At 48.0% G+C, this 22,665-nt stretch overlaps 1 protein-coding gene across 1 annotated transcript in view; it reads right to left on the bottom strand.

Moving 5' to 3' along the window:
* Window positions 1-1,970: 1,970 nt before the first annotated feature.
* Window positions 1,971-22,665, bottom strand: part of Galnt16 (polypeptide N-acetylgalactosaminyltransferase 16) — a 115,744-nt gene continuing 95,049 nt past the window's right edge. Inside the window, exons 10-15 of the mRNA XM_004649285.2 lie at window positions 16,710-16,836; window positions 12,873-12,965; window positions 11,214-11,297; window positions 8,945-9,086; window positions 8,182-8,307; window positions 1,971-4,306 (exon numbers count right to left, since the gene is read on the bottom strand). Coding sequence (XP_004649342.1) covers window positions 4,169-4,306; window positions 8,182-8,307; window positions 8,945-9,086; window positions 11,214-11,297; window positions 12,873-12,965; window positions 16,710-16,836 — 710 coding nt within the window. The 3' untranslated portion in view covers window positions 1,971-4,168. The remainder of the gene's footprint in view (window positions 4,307-8,181; window positions 8,308-8,944; window positions 9,087-11,213; window positions 11,298-12,872; window positions 12,966-16,709; window positions 16,837-22,665) is intronic.

Here is a 22,665-nt window from a genome sequence, read left to right as displayed (position 1 = left end):
AGTAAAGCATTTAGAAGATCCTGATGCTAGGCAATCTTATTAAATAAGTCTTCACAAGAACCTCCTAGGGGTGCAGGTGTCCCCATTTTACTGGTCAGGAAACCAAGACTGAGAGGTGCATTCCAGACCACATGACCACAAACAGCATGACTCTTTTGAAGCTCTGCCCAGCGTCCACCCTGCCCCACCCTTCGCAGGTTGTATCCAGCAGAGGAGGGCTGTCCCTGGATGATGCTGGGCCTCCATCTAGCTGGCTACTCCTACAATGGCTGCCCATCAGGACAGCATAGCCCCTCTCCTGTTCCATGGCCAGGTCTCTGCTGAAGTCCTCTTACCATGAGAGAAGCTGCTTGTGTCCCCTCCCTCCTGGCGGAACACTAACTCAGCCTAGCAGAGGGGGACGCACAAACACCAGACTGAGGACGTTGTCCGGTGTGGACACAGGGACATTGTCAGCTCTGGTCTTTCCAGGTTTCCTTTTACTATTCTCTGCTGGGAGAGGACCACAGCCCAGCCAGCATGGTGGAAGAATTCCTGTAGGCGTGGAAAGCCAGAACTCACGGAGGACAGGGGCGTTGTCTGGGTTATTTCCCACAACTGCAAATGGGGAGGGTTCAACGAGTTCAGAGGTACAGCCTGGGTGAAAAACAAAGCAGAGTAGCTGGTGTGTGTTTGGGGGGGATACAGGTCAGAGGTAGAGCACTTGCCTGCCATGAGGCCCTGAGTTCCAGCCCCAGTATCCTACAAACCAACTAACCCACCAACCATACAAACAAAATAAAATAAAAACATCCAAAGTCAAGTCCTGAGACCCAGGAGCTGCTGGCTGCAGGACAGGCAGGAAGTACGGATGTTCCTCCTGCCTCTCTAGCCCTCGGGAACCGGGGAGACTCCTGCAGCATGATGCGAGTGAAACCCACAGTTAAGGGACAGCCTGGAGGCTTTCACTGGTTCCCAAATCCCAAGAAAAGCTTCAATTCCAGCAATGCCAAGAGGAAGAGAAAACGGGGTATTTGAAGAGGCAGATTTGAAGGAAAGCAACAGAAGAGAAAGCCTGACTCTGGGAAAGCCAGCTCCAGACCCCACCCTCACCCCCAAGTCTGGGAGTGGCAGGGGATAGAGTGGAAAGCTGGCCCAGCCCGGCCAAGAGGAGACCTGAGAAGGGGCTGGCACTGGGTTGGACCACTGGAGGGGGGGGATGGACAGAGGGAGGGATGGAGACTGGCCATGGGCTTCTGTGGGTAGCAGACGCTGTAGTCAAATATGCACTCTGTAGCCAGCCAGGGCTTTGCTCCTGACCTCTCAGGCCCCGCGGTCAAAAGTTCTGGACAGAGCAGCTGTCTTGAGATGAGTGGGGGTAGGGCGGAGTGGTCAGCCACATCCTGGCTTGTCCACTGCAGTTCATATGTACATCAAATCAGAATTTATTTTTAGCTGGATAGGTTCAACTTCCGATCATAGACATAGTGGGGGAGTTGCCCATTGGTTTCCATGGAAACATTAAGCAGAGCATCTGCTACCCAATCAAGCAAGCCTAGGCTGGGAGGACTCTTTCCAGAATGATTTTGCTGTTTTTGCCCAGAACAATTGTCCTTCTTTGAGTTGCCATTGACTTCTGGAGGGGACAGGCAGCTCTGAGGGACCTGGTTACCAGGGAAGGGCTTGGCTAAAAGTAAGCATGGTGGGATGGCCATTATCTATTCAGAGAAAGAGTCTCCATTTCTAAGCACCAATGGGGTCTGTGGATGATGAACTGACCAGGAGCCTGGGCTCAACTTGAACCACACTGGCTCCTGAACTCTGATCCCAGTCTGCCCCAACAGTAGGGCACCCGCTGGCTCCACCCAGAGCAGCCAGCACCCCACTGCAGGAAAGGGCTCACCTTGAGAAGACTCAGTCTCCCGTTTACAAAATGAAGGCCTTCCAGGCAGGGGAAGGTAGTGCTGGAATTAGAAAGGGAGGCACTGGTGTGGGCATGTAAGAAGGGGTTTTATTCCAGGTGTGTTTCATAAAGACAGCGTCCTCAGGGACACCTAGTGGCACATGCTTTGGTCAAGAAGAGGAAAAGCAAAAACAACTTGGATTGAGTCCCCACAAAGGACAGCTGACAGATTCTGGTCTGACCACAGAAAATGGGGAGACCCTCTTAAAGGCCCTCTGAGCAGTTGTCCTTACATTCATTAAGAAAAGCCTGGGCTTCCAGTCCCAAGGTCCATGCCCAAGCAGAGTCCAGGTCTCTGTGGAAAGGCCTCCTCCTTGGCCCCAGTTCTGTCCTTGCGCCGCAACAGGAGGCTTCCCAGATGGACACTAGATTCAAGGCCTAGTCTGCAGATGGCGGTGGATGAGACATCGTAACTATACAGGAGAAGCTTTGTCACCAAGATGAAGGGCCCCTGTGCTGAGCCCGAGGATGTGCACAAACCAGGCATAGAAGCACTGTTTGGAAGAATCCTGGTGAGAGCTGGTGGTGCAAGGAAACTGTTGGAGAACCTTCCAGAGTGAGTGCTTCAGACCAGATAGTTGATTCCTAACCCCAAGGGTCATGTAGAGGGACTGGGGCCATGGAGATTTGGGCACAGCAGGAAGGGACATTGAGGAAGGCAGCTCAGATGGCTGGAAGCTCCAACCCAGAGCAGAAATTCAGACTCTTTGGAGAATGGGGACCTCTTTAAGAAGCAGGGGAAATGCAGACCCTTTCTCCAGGGACGGACCTGCATATAGGCACACGCATGCAACATTGTGAGACAATTTCCTAGACCTTCTAAAATTCATGGCCTCCCTACAAGTGTGGGGTTGCTTAGTCTATGAACGACTAGGTGGGGGCTTCTGGGGTTGGAGAGCACACTCCGGGCTGGCTTGCCTCGGAAGGAAGACTCCAGGGTCCCTGGTATCAAGAGTCCTTTCCCCAAGATCACTCTGCCTAAGCCGGTGGCAGCAAAGAGTGGGACATGATGAGAAGGCCGACAGGATTCGAAGACAAGGCCCTGGGGAGGTTTGGCCAGCACGTTCTCAGTAGTGGAGGCTCTTGCTGGGGAGGAACCGAGACCTCGCTATACAGACAGGAGTCGCCCGGCAGCCTCCCAGCGCGCTGCGATGTCTGGCCCTTGGAAGGAGTCGCTCCAGCATGGGGAAGGGCCTGAGAAACTCAACCCCTGACTTAGGGCATGGTCGCGCTCCAGAGAGGTAAGTTCCGCTCTGCCTCGTGATGCTGTATTTACAGAGGCAAAGACCTGGAGAGGGTGAGAGTCCAAAACAGTGAGTGACAATGGGGCTGTTCCAGAATGCGTGGTCACCGTCCATCCTCCCAGTGAGCCAGACAGTGGGCGCAGGATGCCAGCTGCTCCCTAAACACCCCGCCCACCACCACCACCAAAAGAGAGGTGTTGGCCTGACACATGGCCAAATGGAAGTGGAGTCTGTTTAGTGGCCAAGCTTCTCTCCCTTTGCAACCTCCTGGTAAGACCACGGCCGCGTGTTGGGTTCAGGCACTGGGGCTGGCAAAACATGGGCAGGACAATGGAAGACACCATGTTCTGGTGCTTCGCTGCTCCTCCATCCATGTTCTTGTGCAGATCCCATCCTCTCCTCCCAGGATGCCCTCGCTCCCTCTCTCCTTCCTGCCCTCCCTTACTGGCCCTCTGGGCTAAGCATTTCACTCCTTCCAGATCCCTAGGTGCCCTGCCATCAGCCCCTTCTTGCCTTCCCTCTTCCCAGCTCCCAGCCTCTCCACACAATGCTACCCATCTCTCCTCTCAAGTCGACCTCAGGCAGGCCCTGTGACCCCACTTGGCCCCACATGTGGACTTCTGTCAAAGCCCCCAGCCAAGCAACAAGGGGAGGACCTATACATCACTGTCTGGACCCCTGAAAAAGGGCAAAAGGAAAGGACAAAGGACTAGGCACACCTGCCCAGTTTCTTCCCAGTGACAGCTGCACCCTAACCATCTTCTCTTCCAGAGCAATGCCAGGGTGACACGGAGGGCATGGGGGTGTGCGCCCGTGCCCTTCCAGAACGAGGTTTGGAGAAACATGTGTCGTGGCACAGGTGTTTGCTGATGATCCGGCAGAAATGTAAGGAGATGGTAACGGCCCACTTGACACTCCCCCACCCTAACCCCTTCCAGTCCCCAAGTCTCATGCAAAAGGTTCAGGAGGCTGGGGGCTGTCATCATGTGTGTGGCAGCAGCTGCCACTGCTGGGCCTGGGCATCTGCTTGACACTTGCTGGTCACCAGCTGGGCAGGCTTTGACTCCAGGCAGAGGCCACTGACAGAATGCTGGATGAAAGATCCTTTTCTCCTCCATTTCTGGGAGGAAAGAAGAGGGGAAAGGAAGGAAAGAATGATTAAACCCCACATTAAGGGCTGGAGGGATGGCTTAGTGGCTAAGGCATTTGCTTGCAAAGCCAAAGGATCCAGGTTTGATTCCCCAGGACCCACATTAGCCAGATGCACAAGGGGGCGCAAGTGTCTGGAGTTCGTTTGCAGTGGCTGGAGGCCCTGGCGCGCCCATTCTCTCTCTCTCCCTCTCCCTCTTTCTCTGTCAAATAAATAAAAAAAAAAAATAAATTTAAGGTCTGGCATGGTGGTGCACTCCTTAAAAAAAAAAAAAAAGTCAAGAAATCATGAGGCTGGGCGTGATGGCACATGCCTATGATCCTAGTACTTGGAAGGTTAAGGTAGGAGGATCACCATGAATTTGAGGCCAGCCTGAGAGTATATAGTGAATTCCAAGTCAGCCTGGGCTACAGCAGGCCCTACCTCAAAAAACAAACAGACAACTGAAATCCTTATTGGGCATCTACTAAGTTCTGGTTTAAAACTGTGAGCTTAGGAGTCACACTGTGGTGATTTGATTCAGGTGGCCTCTATAAACTTAGTTGTTCTGAATGCCAGGTTCCCAGCTGATGGAGATTTGGGAATTAATGCCTCCTGGAGGGAGCGTATTCTTGGGGGGTGGGCTTACGGGTGTTATAGCCAGTGTCTCCTTGCCATTGTTGGGCACACTCTCCTGTTGCGGTTGTCCACCTGATGTTGGCCAGGGGGTGATGTCCACCCTCTGCTCATGCCATCGTTTCCCCTACCATCATGGGGCTTCCCCTCAAGTCTGTAAGCCAAAAATAAACCTTTTTTCCCACAAGCTGCTTTTTTTTTTTTTTTTTCCAATGTAGGGTCTCACTCTAGCTCAGGCTGACCTGAAATTAACTATGGAGACTCAGGGTGGCCTTGAACTCATGGTGATCCTCCTACCTCTGCCTCCTGAGTGCTGGGATTAAAGGTGTGTGCCACCACACCCGGCACAAGCTGCTTTTGGTTAGATGATTTCTGCCAGCAACGCAAACCTGCCTGCAACAGTAATGTTAGTACTGAGGAGTGGGATTGCTGTTAGACACCTTGCTGTGTGGCTATGGCCTTTTGGAGCTGATTTTCAAGTGGACTGTGGAAGGATTTGAAACCTTGGCCTAAGAGACACCTTGCAGTGCTGTAAGTACAGCTTGATGGACTATCCTGGTCAGAGTTGAAAGACCTGGTGAATGCAATAAGAGCTATGGACTGTGAGGTTTGGCTTGTAGGGGTGAGAAAAAGCTTTCCCTGGACTGGGCTTAAAGCAGTTTGTATGAACGGCTTGCTGTTATGACTGCATCCTGAAAACTTGTGCAGGATTGCTTTGCGTAGAAACCAACTGGTATGGGCAGAGGGATATGGCACAGAAATGAGACCTTTGGGCTGAAACCTTTGGCCCATTCAGCTGCAATTATATGAGAGATTACAACCTTTGAGATTGGGCCAGTTGACCTGCACTGGGGGCAACAGGAAGAATATAGACTCTTTTGAAGGGGCCTGAGTGCTCAAGGAGTGTCCTGTTCTTCAAAGTCTGCTTTATTCCCCCCTGGATTAACAAATGGGCACCCCACCTGGTATTATGGAATATAAGAAACACAGGAAAGAAAGGGTCATTGAGTTTGCAACATGGTCTTGTGTTTTGGAAATGGCCATGGGCAGCGTGAAGCACATTTGCTGGATGTCTGCATGGAGACCTGATGGAGCTGTGAGGATGGACTGTGGCTTGCAGTGGAGATCTAGTGGAGATGCCGGGACCATGAGGAGAGCTGCCGGCCCAGATGAAGTTTCCCAGGACTGTGAGTAGCCTAGCTGGAGGGGCGGAATTGGAACTCCAGAGACTTGTTGCTGGTTAGAATTATCAGACTTGTAGATTTGTCACTGGCTAGAGTTGTTGGACTTGAAGTTACAGAGTTTGATGTTTGCCCTGGTTGTTTTAAATCTTGTTTTTGTTGAGTATTTCTTTGCCATGCTCAATGCCATCTTTTGTAGTGTGAATGTGTATTCTATGCCATTATGGTTTGGGGGGGGGATTTTTTGGTATTATGGCTCAGTTAAAAGATCTTGGATTATGGGGATGTTTGGACATCATTAGGACTGGTAAAAACTATGGGGATTTTAAAAGTTGGACTGAATGCATTGCATTTGTATCATGGATGGTTATCAGTTTCTCGCCAGGGATGAAAGGTGGTGGTTTGATTCAGGTGTCCCCCATAAGCTTAGGTGTTCTGAATGTTAGGTTCCCAGCTGATGGAGATTTGGGGACTAATGCCTCCTGGAGGCAGTGTATTATTGGGGGCAGTCTTATGGGTGTTAGAGCCAGTTTCCCCTTGCCATTGTTGGGCACACTCTTCTGCTATGGTCCACCGTATGTTGGCCAGGAAGTGATGTCCACCCTCTGTACATGCCATCATTTTCCCCTGCCATCATGGAGCTTCCCCTCAAGTCTGTAAGCCAAAATAAACCTATTTTTCTATAAGCTGCTTTTGGTTGGGTCACATTTCTGCTAGCAATGTGAACCTGACTGCAACACACACTCACTAGGGTTTAAATCCTAAAGAGCTCCACCCCTTCCCACATGTGTAAACAAACGGCCTGGGCCCAGTGAGGCTTGGCTTACTCACTGCACCATAGGAATGTTCTAGCACCATGTGGCTGGGAGGATGAAATGCAGTGATCTGTGTGAAACTGTATAAAGCACAGGCTGGCAGCCAGAGCTGGTACTTTCTGGAACTTTGTAGATGCAGCATTAAGAAGACAAATAGGGGGGTTGCGAGACGGCTTAGCAGTTAAGGTGTTTGCCTGCAAAGCCAAAGGACCCAGGTTTGATTCCCCAGGACCCACGTAAGCCAGATGCACAAGGTGGCACATGTGTCTGGAACTCGTTTGCAGTGGCTAAAGGCCCTAGAGCACTCATTCTTTCTCTCTTCTCTCTCTCTTTGTATCTGCCTCTTTCTCTGTCACTCTTAAATAAGATAAAAACAAATATTTTTTTTTAAAAAAAAGAAGACAAATAAGGGCTAGAGAAATGGGCTTAAAAATTAAGGCCTTGGGCTAGAGAGATGGTTTAGTGGTTAAGTGCTTGCCTGTGAAGCCTACGGACCCTGGTTTGAGGCTCAATTCCCCAGGACCCACGTAAGCCAGATGCACAAGGGGGTGCATGCATCTGGAATTCATTTGCAGTGGCTGGAGGCCCTGGTGTGCCCATTCTCTCTCTCTCTCTGCCTCTTTCTCTCTCTGTCTGTCACTCTCAAATAAACAAAAGTAAACAAAAAAAGAAAAAAAAATTAAAAGTTAAGGCCTTGCCTGCAAAGCCTAAGGACCCAGGTTCGATTCCCCAGTACCCACATAAGCCAAACGCAGGTGATGCATGTGTCTAGAGTTCATTTTCAGTGGCCAGAGGCCTTGCTACACGCATTCTCTCTCGTTCTCTCTCATAAATAAATAACATTAACAAAAGACAAATTAACAGTGCATGGTGGAGCACGCCTCTAATCCCAGCACTCGGGAGGCAGAGGTAGGTGGATCGCTGTGAGTTTGAGGCCACCCTGAGACTATATAGTGAATTTCTGGTCAGCATGAGCTAGAGTGAGACCCTACCTCAGAATAACAAACAAACAAAGACAAATTGCTCCTGGCCCTAGACTGGACAGGACCAATGTTAGGCAAGCACTTCGCTGACGTATTTCCTCATGAGTAGATAACAGGTTGGACCTCCATGTTGCCTCAAGTCCTGTAGATGGTTTGTGTGGGGATGTACATCTTGAGCTGAGAATCCCCTGCCGTGGACTACCAAAGCTGTTGCAACCCCCTGCCCGGGGCTGCTGGCCACCTGTGCTTACCTGCTGCCCTTCTCGTGGGTTGCACACCTGCAGTATGACTGGAGACCCAGGGGAGGACATTAAGGTAGAGGTGGCAGCCAGGCACTTCCCCTGCTGCTGGATGAGGTGGTCACTGAACAGCCAAGCCTGAAGACAAGAAAGGACAGCCTTGGATGGACAGATGGGTGGTTAGATGACAAAGCAAATACACTGTATACTTTTGTAGAACTTTCTATGGATAACCAAGTGTAGACACGAAAAGTGGGTGCGTGGCATTCACTGTATCCTTGCAACCTTATGTTCGAAAATGTTCATAATCAAATATTAAAGTGGGGAAGTTTAGCTAGAGCCAGGCAGAGGGAAATCAAGGAGGTGCTAGTGGAGCTGGGGGGGGGGGGTGCAGGGGCGGTTTGAGAAGAGCGACAGGATATGGGACCAGAAGGCTGGGGTCTCCAAGACCTGCTGTAATGTCATGTGGAAGTGTCACTTGTGCATAGACTATGTGCACACAGTCCTGCGGCCCCATCAAACGTGTGACTGCAGCTGCACCCAGCGGAGAACAGGGGCAGCCGCTGGGCAGTATTTCTTCCACGGAAGGTACGCAGTCTGGAAAGAAGATGGGCATGTGGTCGGAGTGCCCTGTGAGGAGGGAAGCCTAAGAGGGAGGGTTTGTGGACCAAGAGAGCAGGAAGGAGCACAGGGAAGCCCTAGCCCCACTCCTGATGGTTGCCCTGGCTTCTCTCCCCAACTCCCAGGCCTCACCCGAAGGCCTTAGGCAGCATACCTGGGCTGGTGGAGGGCTCTTGGTAGACCCTCTACAGATCCCCATCCCGAGCAGGAAGTCACCGGCTGTGTTCTGGCCCTGGGTTTCTAGGCAGTTCACTCCCTGCTTAATGATGCCAGGGTGTACTTCCTTCACTGGGACACTGAGGAAATAAGGCAGACTTAGGCTGGTCCTCTTCCCACGCCATTTACCCACTGCCTCCTCCAGAGGGCAGCACCCACAGGCCTGACGGGCAAAGGATGGTGGGGTGAGCAGGGGCGTGGGAGGCCACAGGAGCAGTGGTTTCTCTGCCAGCGCCAGGGACTGCACTGGAAAGTCTGAGACACAGGGGACCCTGGGAGGAGACTCGGGTCTCGGAAGAGGGCTCCTGCGAGTGTAAAAAGTCAACATCCAATCGCTTGTCGGCCTTTTGGCTAAGATCAAGTGTAAAAGTCAACATCCGATCTCAAAAAGGTAGGGAAGGGGCATATTTTGGACAAGTTAATTGAAGATGCACAAAAAATAATGATGCGTCAATCTCACTACAATGACTAAATAAATATTACAAAGAAGCCGGGTGTGGTGGCGCGTACCTTTAATCCCAGAACTCAGGAGGCAGCGGTAGGGGCATTGCTGTGAGTTAGAGGCCACCCTGAGACTACATACTGAGCTACCTCAAAAAACAAAACAAACAACAACAACAAAATACATTAGTGTTTACTATGTATGTGTTTGTACATATACAATATGCACGTATATGCTTTTGCACGTGCATGTTCGCTGTGTAACGAGCGCTGTCATAAATGTGGTACGCTTGTGCATCACTATTCCAGACAGTCATAATAAAATTGATAAATTAGATGCCTTTGACCCCAGCATCCGAGGGCAGAGGTAGGAGGATCACCATGAGTTCAAGGCCACCCTGAGACTACACAGTGAATTCTAGGTCAGCCTGGGCTAGAGCAAAACCCTACCTGGAGACTCTCCCTCCACCCCTTCCCCCCAAAAAATGATGTTTACTGGGCATTTATTTTGTGATGCTGGTGATAGAGCCAGAGGCAAAACCAAAGAAGGCTTCTCCCCTCGTGGAGCTTCTGGGCAAGTAGATAAGGACACCAAATTAGCCACATAGGTGTGTGCTAGGTGATGGCGTGGGCCACGGAAAAAATCTCAAACGGAGGAATGCTGCCAATTTAGTTCAAACTTTCCCCAAGGAGGAGACATTTGAGTCACAACTTGGAGAGGATGAGGAAATGAACCATGTGCATGAACCAGGACACCGAAGGAAATTAGAAACAGGAACGAGAACCCTGAGGTGGCCCACCTCACCTGTCACAGGTACCTCATCCTTCATCACCTCACCTCACCGTTCTGTTCAGAATGCAAGCACAGTCCTGCACAGGTACAGCCCCATTTGCAGTCAGCATCCTCACTTGCTAGAGCAGACAGTTCCCTACGTGTTTTTCAGTCTTTGTGATTACACTAGTAATGGATGCACGATATTTGTTTAAAAGGACGTGTCAGTGACTGTGTTTGAGCTGCCAGCTCCCGGTCTTAGCTGCCTCTCGTTTTCCCACAGCAGCCTGGCCTGCAGGGATTGTGGTCAACAGCTCTTTTGCTTTTGGCTGTGTTAGCACCTCAGGAAGGGCTCTGGGCAGGGACAGAACAGGTCAAAGGCGCTGCAACAGTGCGGCCTTTGTGGCATAATGTGCTGCTGTTTTTCCTAAGGAGACAAGAATCATGTCTAGTCAAAAGCCACTCAGGTAAAAACTCAGTTCCTGGCTGGCGAGATGGCTCAGTGGTTAAGGCATTTGCTTGCAAAGCCAAATGACCCAGGTTTGATTCCCCAGGACCCACATAAGCCAGATGCACAAGGCAGCACATGCATCTGGAGTTCATTTGCAGTAGCTGGAGGCCCTGGTGTGCCCATTCCCTCTCTCTCTCTCTCTCTCAGATAAATAAAAATTTTTAAAAGCCAGGTGCGGAGACACATGCCTTTAATCCCAGCATGAGTTCAAGGCCACCCTGAGACTACATAGTGAATTCCAGGTCAGCCTGGGATAGAGTAAAACCCTACCTTAAAAAACCAAAAAAAAAAAAAAAAAAAATCCCACCAAACAAAGCAAAACTCAGTTCCTATTACACCTGACTGGTAATGCCTCCTTGGTTCGCCCAGAGCCTTTGCTGGAAGATAAACCCAGGTAGCTGGAAGGAGCCAGACCAAGGGCAGCACAGACCCTGTGCCTCTTGGCCCTGCCCAGGCCATTCCGAGGAGGAGGGCTGCACTCACGTGAGCTCAGGGTAGACGTTCTCCAGGTACCAGCGGAAGGATTTGCAATCCATCTTCTTCCTCTGCTCGATCCGCGTGGCCACACTGAAGGGGGAGGTAGAGGCGGGGCTGGGCAGAGGGTGGGGAGGCAGCCCCAGGGGACCTGCTAGTCCCCTCTCCCCACCACGCAAGCCTGCCTTGCTCAGCCTTGTGCTGCGTTCTAGCCTGCATGCTCACCCACACCTCCTGGGTCCCCACTTAAGTCCCCACTTAATCCTGCCATAGCCCCTGGAGCCCCACTTTCCCCCCAGCTTCTCACTCCTGGAGATCTTGTTTAGCATGACATAAACTATCCTTATTTTCAGAAACTTCATGAGCTGGAAGTTTTCCTTTTCTGCCTTCTGAGCTGTGAGCATCTTTCGGGAGTCTGGCAGATAACCACCCCAGTTTATTCTACAGTAAACTGGGACTCGACTTCTTACCACAATAGGTTTCTGTGAGAATCAAAGAAACTTAAGAGGACATGGTGCACTTAGGATGGGTCCCCAATAAATGTTAGCTCTTAGTGACATGGCTTTTTTTTTTTTTTTTTAGGGTAGACATAGGGCTGAAGAAATGGCTTAGTGGTTAAGGCTATTGCCTACAAAGCCAAAGGACCCAGGTTGGATTCTCCAGGACCCATGTAAACCAGTTGTTTATAGTGCTGGAGGCCCTGGTACACCCATTCTCCCTCCCTCTCTCCATACACACACACACACATATATCTCACATAAATAAAAATAATATTTTAAATGAGAGAGAAAAAATGGGTATGTCAGGTCCTCCAGCCACTGTAATCAAACTCCAGATGCATGTGTCACCTTGTGCGCATGTGTGACTTTGTGAGTCTGTCTTACATTTGATCTGGGGAGTCAACCATGGGTCCTTAAGCTTCACAGACAAGCGCTTTAACTGCTAAGCCATCTCTCCAGCCCCACCCCCCCAAAAAAATTTTAAGGATAGATCTAAATAAATCAAGGGAAGATGATTCATTCACAACCTATCGTTAACAATATTTTCAAACTTTGGTGGCCACAACCTTAAGTAGGTATAAATACATCTTATGTTGTGATGCAGCATAGCCCACAGAGGCACACATGCGCATACACAACTGAACCGTGTTCCACAAAATACTACTTATCCTTAATTGCAATCAACCCTGATTTTTTATTTTGTTCTGAACTAATCTAATCTATAGTGTTTTTCTTCTTTTTCTCTTTCTTTAATGCTCATCATGATTCACAAGTTGATTTCACAGCCCATCTGCATTTTGAAAATGCTTAACTAGACTATAGTTCATCACAGTCCATGGCAGGAAAACAGGCTGACAGATCGCAAGTTGTGGGTGGGGGTGGTGGCAAGCCCACAATGCCTTCTGCAGACACTGCGTTCCCTGCAGGCAACTCTGGATGAAAGTTTTCATCGTGAGCCTTCTATATGTGCCCCGTGAGGTGCCTGGAGACCAGGGTCTTGTGCCTGCATCACACTCCCTCCCGGCGCCCAGAGAAGCGCGAACAGTCAGGGCTCTGTGGCTAGGGAGATTGTGAGGAGCTCCCCTGTGCACATGCCAGCCCTTTGTATTTTGCTGGGTTGTGCAAACATGGGTGGAGGGAGGCAGATGGGGGAGTTGGAGAGGCTCACCTGCCAAAGGCCTTGCCAATGGCTGAGGGCCGGGCCTCGTAGTAGTATTGCTTATACTCATCCATCCACACCTCTGCGGTGCGCTTTGTGTTCCTGAAAGAAAAGGAAAGAGAAGAATAAACTCACCAAAAAGGTGAAAGGGTTAGTCTCTGTGTGAATTCTTATTTATTTATTTATTTATTTGAGAGAGAGAAATAGGCAGGGAGAAAGAGAAGCGGGGGAGAGAGGTGTGTCAGGGCCTCCAGCCACTGCAAACAAACTCCAAATGCATGCCATGTGCATCTGGTTTACATGGGTCCTGGGGAACTGAACCTGGGTCCTTTGGCTTTGCAGGCAAGTGCCTGAACCTCTAAGTCATCTCTCCAGCCCTCTGTGTGAGTTCTTATATGATTTTTATGTTATTTATTTGTTTATTTATTTGAGAGTAGGGGAAGAGGCAGATAGACAGAGTGAGCATGCCAGGGCCTCCAGCCACTGCAAACATGTGCATCTGGCTTATGTGGGTACTGGGGAATTGAACATTGTCCTTAGGCTTCACAGGCAATTGCCTTAACCACTAAGCCATCTCTCCAGCCCTGTTTATTTGTTTATTTATTTATTTTAACAGTGCTGGAAATCAAACCAATGGCCTTGTGGCTAGTAAGCAAGCACTCTACACACAGCTCACATTTTACTTTTTATTTTGGTTCATAGTCTTGCTAAGTTACTCAAGTCATTCTTTTTATTATTATTAACAACTTCCATGATTATAAACAATATCTCATGGTAATGCCCTCCTCAAGTCATTCTCTTTATTGATCCTTTTTATTTTATTATTTGTTTAGGAGAAACAGATAGAGAATGAGCATGCCAGGGCCTCTAGCCACTGCAAACAAACTGCAGACACATGTGCCACTTATGCATCTGGCTTACGTGGGTCCTGGGGAATCAAACCTGAGTCCTTTGGCCTTACAGGCAGGCACCTTAACTGCTAAGCCGTCTCTCCAGCCCCTCAAGTCGGTCCTGAACTCACTCTGTAACCCTTTTCAATCTTCCTGCTTCAGTCTTCCATATAGCTAGAATTAACAGGCATGTGTCACTAGGCCTGGCTCTTTGTCTGTTTTTGTAATTATGTATGTGATAAATATATACTTCACCATATATATATTTGTGTGTACATGTTTATGAGGGTGCACTTGTGTGTGTGTGTGTGTGTGTGTGTGTGTGTGTGTGTGTGTGTGTGTGTGCATACAGAGACCCGAGGACAATTCCTCAGGCACTGCCCACTTGTTTTTTTAGGCAGGCTCTCTCAATGGCCTGGAGCTTGCAAAGTAGGCTAGACTGGTTGGCCATTGAACCCCAGGGATCTACTGTCTCCATCTCCCCCACACTGCGATTGCATTCCACCATGCCTGACATTTTGTGTATGTGCCACTGTGTTTTACAGTGTGTGTGGGGGGAAGGTTCCAGGGGTGAATGCAGAGCTTCATGCTTTTACCTTAGTGACTGAGCCATCCCTCCAGTTCAACAACATATATTTAAGAAAGGTTGAGCTCTGTGCAGCCCGGAGCAATGAGAATTCCAGAAGTAAATGCAAAGCAATATTGATGGGACATGTAAATTAGTACTGTCTTTCTAGAGGACAATTTGTCAGTGCCCATGAACTTTGTGTGTATGTTTTATCCTGGCTATCCGTTTAAAGGAAGCTGTTCTTCTGAAATACCTGCTTGTAGGTGCAAAAGATACGTATGAGAATAGTTGTAGCCAGACACAGTGGCGCACACCCTTAATCCCAGCACTTGGGAGGCAGAGGTATGAGATTACCATGAGTTCAAGGACACCCTGAGACTACATGGTAAATTCCAGGTCAGCCTGAGCTAGAGTGAGATCCTCATTTTGGTTGGAAAAAAATAAGCATAATTGTTTAATGAAACACTAGTGACAACCTAAATATCTTTTTAAAAATATTTTGGGCTAGAGAGATGGCTTAGCGGTTAAGGAGCCTATGAAGCCCAAGAACCCATGTTTGGCTCTCCAGATACCATGTAAGAAAGACACACAAGGTGACGCAAGTGTGCAAGGTCGCACATGCGCACAAGATGTCACACGCACATCTGTAGTTTGATTGCAGTGGCTGGAGGCCCTGGTGTGCCAATCCTCTCTCTCTTTTTTTCTCAGTCTCATAAAAAGCACACAAAAAAGCTGAGCGTGGTGGCGCACACCTTGAATCCCAGCACTCGGGAGGCAGAGGTAGGAGGATTGCCGAGAGTTCAAGGCCACCCTGAGACTACAGAGTTAATTCCAGGTCAGCCTGGACCAGAGTGAGACCCTACCTCGAAAAACCAAAAAAAAAAAAAAAAAAAAAAAAAAGCACACAAAAATGTTACTTATGAGAGAGAGAGAGTAAAAGAAAGAAAGAGAAAGAGAGAAGGGGTCTTTTGTTACTGCCAACAAATTCCAGACATATGCACCACTTTGTGCATCTGCCTTTTTGTGGGTACTGGGGTATAAAATCTAGGCCATCAGTCTTTGCAAGTAAAGTGCCTTTAACTGTTGAGCCATCTCTCTAGCCCCTCTAAATGTCTTTCATCAGGAGAATAACTATTTCTACATGACGGTGAGGTGAAGCCTTGACAAAAAAGGCCATGACTAATAACACTGATGGATAGGACATCTGAGGCACAGTGCTGGGGTCCATATAGGCATGCCACTAGAGAAGCTCACAGCAGGACCCCCTTAACACAATGGGGAGGTGAATGGGTCTTTATATATCAGCTGCATGCGTAAAAATATATTTAAAGTTCTGAAATGCTAGACCAGCAATCTATTAAGAGTATTTAGTTCTATTTAAAGGTCTGAAATGATAGGCTAACCACTATCAGCAGTAATTAGTTTTGAAAAGAAATGGACTGAACAGGAGAAAGAATGGATGAAAGCGACTTCCATTTTTTCTTGGTACTAATATAAGGAATAAATATCTAGTATGAATATGTATATTTACTTGTATTGGTCCTGCCTGAGTGTCTGCAGTAAACATGTGTGACTTTTACTATAAAAATGGAATGGGGACTGGAGAGATGCCTTAGTGGTTAAGGCACTTGCCTGCTAAGCCTAGGGAACCAGGTTCAATTACCCAGGACCCATGTAAGCCAGATGCACATGGTGACGCATGCATCTAGAGTTTGTCTGCAGTGGCTAGAGGCCCCAGTGCACCTGTTCTCTCTCTATCTACCTCTCTTTCTCAAATAAATAAAGAAAAAAAACTTTAATTAAAAAAATTAATGGGGTCAGAAAGCCAAACAAAATTTTAGACAATTTAGTAGGCAGATGTGGGAAATGCTGCTCCAAACCCACATAAACCAGCAGAGGCCAGATGAGGGGAAGGCTTGTTCTTAGCAGTAAGGGGTGATCAAGACAGTTCCCACCCTCCCCTGCCACCCTCACTTTGACTGTGGGTTATGAAATCGTCTCCCAGGATACTGCCTGCTCTCCTGTGCAATAAAGTGCGCTCTGTGACTGGGGACATGCATGGACAGATAGCAAGGCCAAGTGTGGAGCCTCAGCTATAACCAACATCTAGTGTTCATGAAGTAGAGATCAGCATCACACTAGTCATCCAGGCAATTTCCAAGACTCAATGGACCCAGGGAGTCAAGACAGGAGAAACCTAGAGGCAGTGCTCCCCAACTTCACCCTTCTACCCCTGGAAGTGCATGGAATTCCAGAATTCCAACTTGAGTGGCAAATGAGGAAACTGAGGGCTGAGAAGCAGGGTGTCAGCTCAAAGACCCTGGCTGCAGGGTGTCTAGAGTGTTGGGGTCCCGTGCCTCCTCCAGGGCATTTCCCACCGGAACCTACCTGATATAGGTGAGGGCATTGCCTTCGGGGAAGTTGTAGGGGTGCCGCTTCCTGAAGACATGTCCCACTCGGCTGCAAGGCACGATCTCTAAGCTGCCACCGCACATCCAAACTCTGAAGGAGAGCTCTGCAGAAGATGGTAGCGTCAGGAGGCAGCGGGGCTCTGCTGTAGTTACCTTCCCAGTGCTGGGCTGAGAAACCTGACCAGGGGCTGGACGGATGGCTTAGCGGTTAAGGCGCTTGCCTGCAAAGCCTAAAGACTCACGTTGGACTCTCCAGGTCCCATGTAAGCCAGATGCACAAGATGGCTCAAGCATACAAGGTCACACATGTGCACTAGGTGGCACGCATGTCTGGAGTTCAAGTACAGTGGCTAGAGGCCCTTGTGCACCAATTCTCTCTCTCTCTCATAACAAAAGTCAGCCTGTTGGGTTTGCCTCAAAAACACAAAACACCTGAACAGAAGTAGCTTATGGGAGGACGGGCTTATTTCAGCTTGAGGGCAAGTATGAGAAGCTGAGCAGGAAGCCTAAGACACATCTTGACATTAGCAGGGAGGAAGCAGCCTGAGCATGCGTGCTAGCTCTGAACACTCAGTGGGCTGGACTAATAAACTTTAAGGTCTACTCCCAGCGATACACCTCTCCTAGCCAGGCTCCACCTCCCAAAGGCCCAACAACTTCCCCAAATTGCTACCAGCTAGGGATCAATTATCCAAAATGCATACATACCTATTAGGGGACATTCCATTCAAACCACCACAGGGTTCCACTGGGTGACAGTGGGAAGTCACTGGCTCCCTTTCTCTTTGGTCTCTCCTGAAGGTACATGCTTGGGGTCTGAGATCTTGGGCTTGAGAAAATGGGGCACGTCTACTCCTAGCGTATGTTCTTGCAATATGTGTGCACATGTACGCGCGCACGCAACTTTTCCCTGTGGCTGAGCCTCTGGGGGAAACCACAGGCAGAAAGAAAACGACACGAAACAGCAGCGTCATTTCCAGCCCTGTGCTCAAGGCCTCAGCCAGATATAAGCTAAAGAAGAACACGTATGTACGTATGTTGGCTGGCCAGTTCTGGGCACCTGTGAGGGCCAGAAACCGACCATCCACAGTGCCATCTCTGGCTGGCTGGCCTACGTCTGCCTCTAGGGATTTCTTATCAAGCTATCTTTGGTCTTCTAGAGGTGCACTTCCTTCTGAGGGTGCTGATGGAACCAGAAGAACTGTTTGTAAATGACTGAGGTCCCTACTGGTGTTAGGAGATGCAAGAAGCTGTTACTCTATTTCTACTCAGAGACTTTACCTCAGGTTTTCATTCACCAGTCCCCTTTTGTGGTTTGGATCCACCTGGACACCTGGCTGAACCTCACATTCTCTCTTCATATTACCTCCCCAGCCGAATACTTTGTAAAGTACCTCCTTCCTTGTCCAGAAAATTCATAATTTTTTTTTAAAGTGACTGTCTTTGGTCGCTCTTCCCAGTGTCCACTTGGCTCTAAGGACCCTTGTGGTCCCCAGCCAGGCCAGAAACTCTCACCTGGCATGGCTCTTTGGGCCCCTCCCAGAGACTAACAAAGCAGGAATGGAGGAAGGGGGAATTCCGTGCATTCTGGCGAGCCATGTGCACTGAGCATCCAGCTAGGGCTCAGGGCCAGGAGTGCTCCTTGGCACACACAACACTGGTCATAATGGACTTCCCTAGGTCCGCCTATAAATGGTGAGCTATCCATTCATTTGCCAGCCAGAGCTGTGCAGCTGGCCTCAGCAAGTAAAGTTTAAAACTAGGGACAGAAGGGCTAGAGAAGATGGCTTAGCAGTTAAGGTGCTTGCCTGCAAAGTCAAAGGACCCTGGTTCGATTCCCCAGGACCCATGTAAGTCAGATGCACAAGGAGGTGCATGCATTTGGAGTTTGTTTGCAGAGCTGGAGGCCCTGGTATGCCCATTCTCTCTCTCTTTCTCTCAAATAAATAAATTAATTTAATTAAATATATTTAAAAACTAGCTCCAGAAGCTGGATGTAGTGGTGCACACCTTTAATCCCAGCACTCAGGAGGCTGAGGTAGAAGGAGCACCATGAGTTCTAGGCCACCCTGAGATTACAGAGTGAATTCCAAGTCATCCTGGGCTAGAGCGAGACTCAACCTTGAAAAACTAACACCACCCCAAAAAAAACCTAGGGACTGATATTGCTCAGTGGTTAAGGTGCTTGCCTGTAAAGTCTAAAGACCCAGGTTCAATTCCCCAGTACCCAGGTAAGCCAGATGCACAAGGTGGCACATGTATCTGGAGTTTGTTTATAATGGCTGGAGGCCCTGGTGTGCCCATTTTCTCTCTACTCTATCTGCCTTTCTCTCTCTCAAATAAATAAATACATAAAATAGGGGAAAAAAGCTGGGGACAGAAGATCCACATCCTGGTTCCATTTCTGCCAGACTAACTTTGTTATGTTTCATTTCAGCCCACACCATCCATACTGTTACGAATTATTTTTATCAACAATAGGTATGCGAATAACAATAGCCACCATCTGTTCACTGAGCATCTACTTTGCACCATGCTGTTTACATTCATTATCTAATTCTCAAAACCATACAAAGTCAGATTATTATTTCTTTTATTGTCTTCCTGTTTTATTTTATAATTAATTAGTCAATGTGTGTGTGCACGTGCATGCGTGTGCACATGCCGTGGTGTGGCTGTCACAGGACAACTTTGAGGTGTCTGTGCTCCCTCCTTTGAGATAAGGTCTACTTCCACCACAAATGAATTGCCAGCCTACAGAGGAATGTCAGACTAGCTGGCGTAAGAGCTCAGGTTCTCCAGGCTCTGCCTGCCATCGTCATAGGCACTTTGGGATCTCAGATGCATGTACCACTTTGCATCCAGCTTTCCACAGGTGCTGAAGAATTGAACCTGGGCTGGCAGTCTTTGCAAGCAAGGGCCTTTAACCACTGAGCAATTTCCCAGCACCACCTTTCTGTTTGGTTAAGACAGAGTCATACTTTGTAAACCAGGCTTGAATTCTCAGAATCCATCGGCCTTAGCCTCTTGTGAGATAAGATTATAAGATCACTTTATAAAAAATATTTTTATTTATTTTGCCAGGCGTGGTGGCACACGTCTTTAATCCCAGCACTCAGGAGGCAGAGGTAGGAGGATCACCATGAGTTCTAGGCCACCCTGAGACTACATAGTGAATTCCAGGTCAGCCTGGGCTAGAGCGCCATCCTATCATGAAAAACCAAAAAGAAAAAAAAATTACTTATTTATTTATTTTCATGAGAGAATAGGCACACCAGAACCTCTTGCTGCTGCAAAATAACTCCACAAGTATGTGCCACTTTGTGCATCTGGCTTCACATGGGTACTGGGGAATTGAACCCAGGCCATCAGGCTTTGCGAGCAAATGCATTAGCCACTGAGCCACCTCTCCATCCCCAGCTTGCTTTTTTTTTTTTTATTTTGTTTTATTTGGGAGAGCCCCACTATGGGGCACATGCTATTCTCACACTCCTGGGCTCAAGCAATCCTCCTGCCTCAGAGTCCCCAGTGCTGAGACTAGAGGTATGTATCAATGATTTTACTGTTTTTTAAAATAAGGATCATGGGCTGGAGAGATGACCTAGTGGTTAAGGTGCTTGCCTGCGAAACCTAAGGATCCAGGTTCTATTCCCTAGTACTCATGTAAGCCAGATACATAAGGTAGCACATGAATCTGGAGTTCGTTTGCAGTGGCTGAAGGCCCTGATGTACCATTCTCTCTCCCTATCTGCCTCTTCTTCTTTCTCTCAAATACATACATATATAGATTGTGAAGTTCATCTGTGTCAAATGGCCTCTCCTAAGTCACACCCTATTTACTACTCAGTTGTAATTGCAACATGAAGTTTACATTTTGTCCAGCAAGCCAAATTTTTTTATTAGTATTTTTATTGTTATAATTTAGAAATTAAAATGAAAACCCAGCAAACTGGATTTTACAGAAAGTATAACAATTATAAATGTAGGCAAAAATACACGAACAGTCCTGTGGCTTGTTAATAAATCCAAATTAATTAATTTGTTAAAGATTTAAGTCATCATATATATTTAGAAGGTAACTTTAAAACTGTTGCAGTAAGCATGAACAAGCATTAAGCCAAAAACTTAGAGATGCATTATTTTAAATATATTGTAAATATGATTTTAGCAATTTAGTATTATTTTAATGTCTATCTATATGCTTTGGGACATTTAATGGACATAAATTTGATTGCACATAAAGGCAAACTAAAAATAAATAAAAAAGACAAACTACATGAAACATAAACGCAGAATAGCATAACAAGTAGCTGGTAATAAAGAACCTAATTAATATTTAATTTATGAGCACCCACCTCTGAGTCAATGTCACTGTATCAGAAGTACAAGCAATACACATCACTCTTAGCCACAAAGACCATTGTAAAATCTGAATAAATTCTGTAGTTTTTAACTTTGTCATGTGTCAGCTTTATAATCGAATAATTGCCTTAATGGTCATTCTTTTTAAAGTTTTATTTATTTTTGTTTTTCAAAATTTTATTTTATTTTATTTTATTTGAGAGAGAGAGAGAGAGGCATAGAGAGAGAAAGATTGAGAGAGAGAGAGAGAATGGGCATGCCAAGGTCTCCAGCCCCTGCAAATGAACTCCAGATGCAAGTGCCACCTTGTGCATTTGGCTTACATGGGTCCTGGGGAATTGAATCTCGGTCCTTTGAGCAAGCCACATTTTTAAAATATTTTATTTTACTTATTTATTTACTTATTTGAGAGCGAGAGAGAGAAGAGAGAAAGGAGAGAGAGAGGTAGATAGAGAAAGAACAGGCACACCAGGGCCTCTGCCACTGCAGACAAACTCCAGACGCATGCGCCACCTTGTACATCTGGCTAATGTGGGTCCTGGGGAATCGAACCGAGGTCCTTTGCCTTTGCAGGCAAAAAGCGTTAACCACTAAGCCATCTCTCCAGCCCTGAATATGATTCTCTAGTTCATTCAGCAAACTTTCACTGGGCACCTATCAGGTGCCACGCACTGTTTGGGTCTCTTAAACTCGAGTAGGGGAGACAGGAACCCAGGAAAGAGGGGGAACAAACAAAACAAACAAATGCATCCAGGGCTGGGAGGTGGCTCTGTGGGTAAACGTACTTACTGAGCAAGCATGAGTTCCTGCACTTGCACCCTCAGAACCAATCTTAATGCTGGGCATGATGGCTCATGCCTGCTGTCCCAGCTCTGAGAAGGCCGACACAGACAGCTCCCCAGGGCAGGCTGGCTAGCTAGACCAGCTGAGCAGGTGAGCGCTGGGTTCAGTGAGAGATTCTGTCTCAATAGATAAAGTACAGAGCGATGGAGGAAGATAATGGCAATCAACCTTGGCCTCCACATGCGTACCGGCACACATATGACTCTCTCTCTCTCCATATATATATATGTATGTATACACACACACACACACACACACACACACACACACACACACACACAGACCACACGTACACATACAAAAAAAAAACAAGCAAATGTGTAGAATCAAGAGCATATTGGAAGGTGAGAAGAGCATGGGAGAAAAATTCAACAGAGGAAGGCTGGAGAGGGACCGTGGAGTTTGGGTTGGCTACATTTTTTTTTCATTAGGATGACTTGGGCTGTCCTCACTGAAAAGAGGTCATTGGAGAGAAGACCTGACACATGCAAGGGAGTGAGTCATGTGGCTACCAGGAGATAAACTTTCCAGGTAAGGGACAAGCAAGAGCATATGCCCAGAGGAATAGGCAAGGCTGTAGGTTCAAGGGCAGCAAGGAGGCCTGGGGGGAGGGGGGCAGTAGAGTTAGGAAGGCCCAGAGCAGTGGGAGATGGTATGGAGTTCCTGGATGAGATCTGGGGAAAATGGCTAACAGGGTAGGGTCTGGGACCCAGGGAAAAGACTCTGAG

The sequence above is a fragment of the Jaculus jaculus genome, chromosome 7 (assembly GCF_020740685.1).
Source record: "Jaculus jaculus isolate mJacJac1 chromosome 7, mJacJac1.mat.Y.cur, whole genome shotgun sequence".
In the NCBI taxonomy this organism is placed as follows: Eukaryota; Metazoa; Chordata; class Mammalia; order Rodentia; family Dipodidae; genus Jaculus; species Jaculus jaculus.
This window is presented reverse-complemented; position numbering and strand designations above follow the sequence as displayed.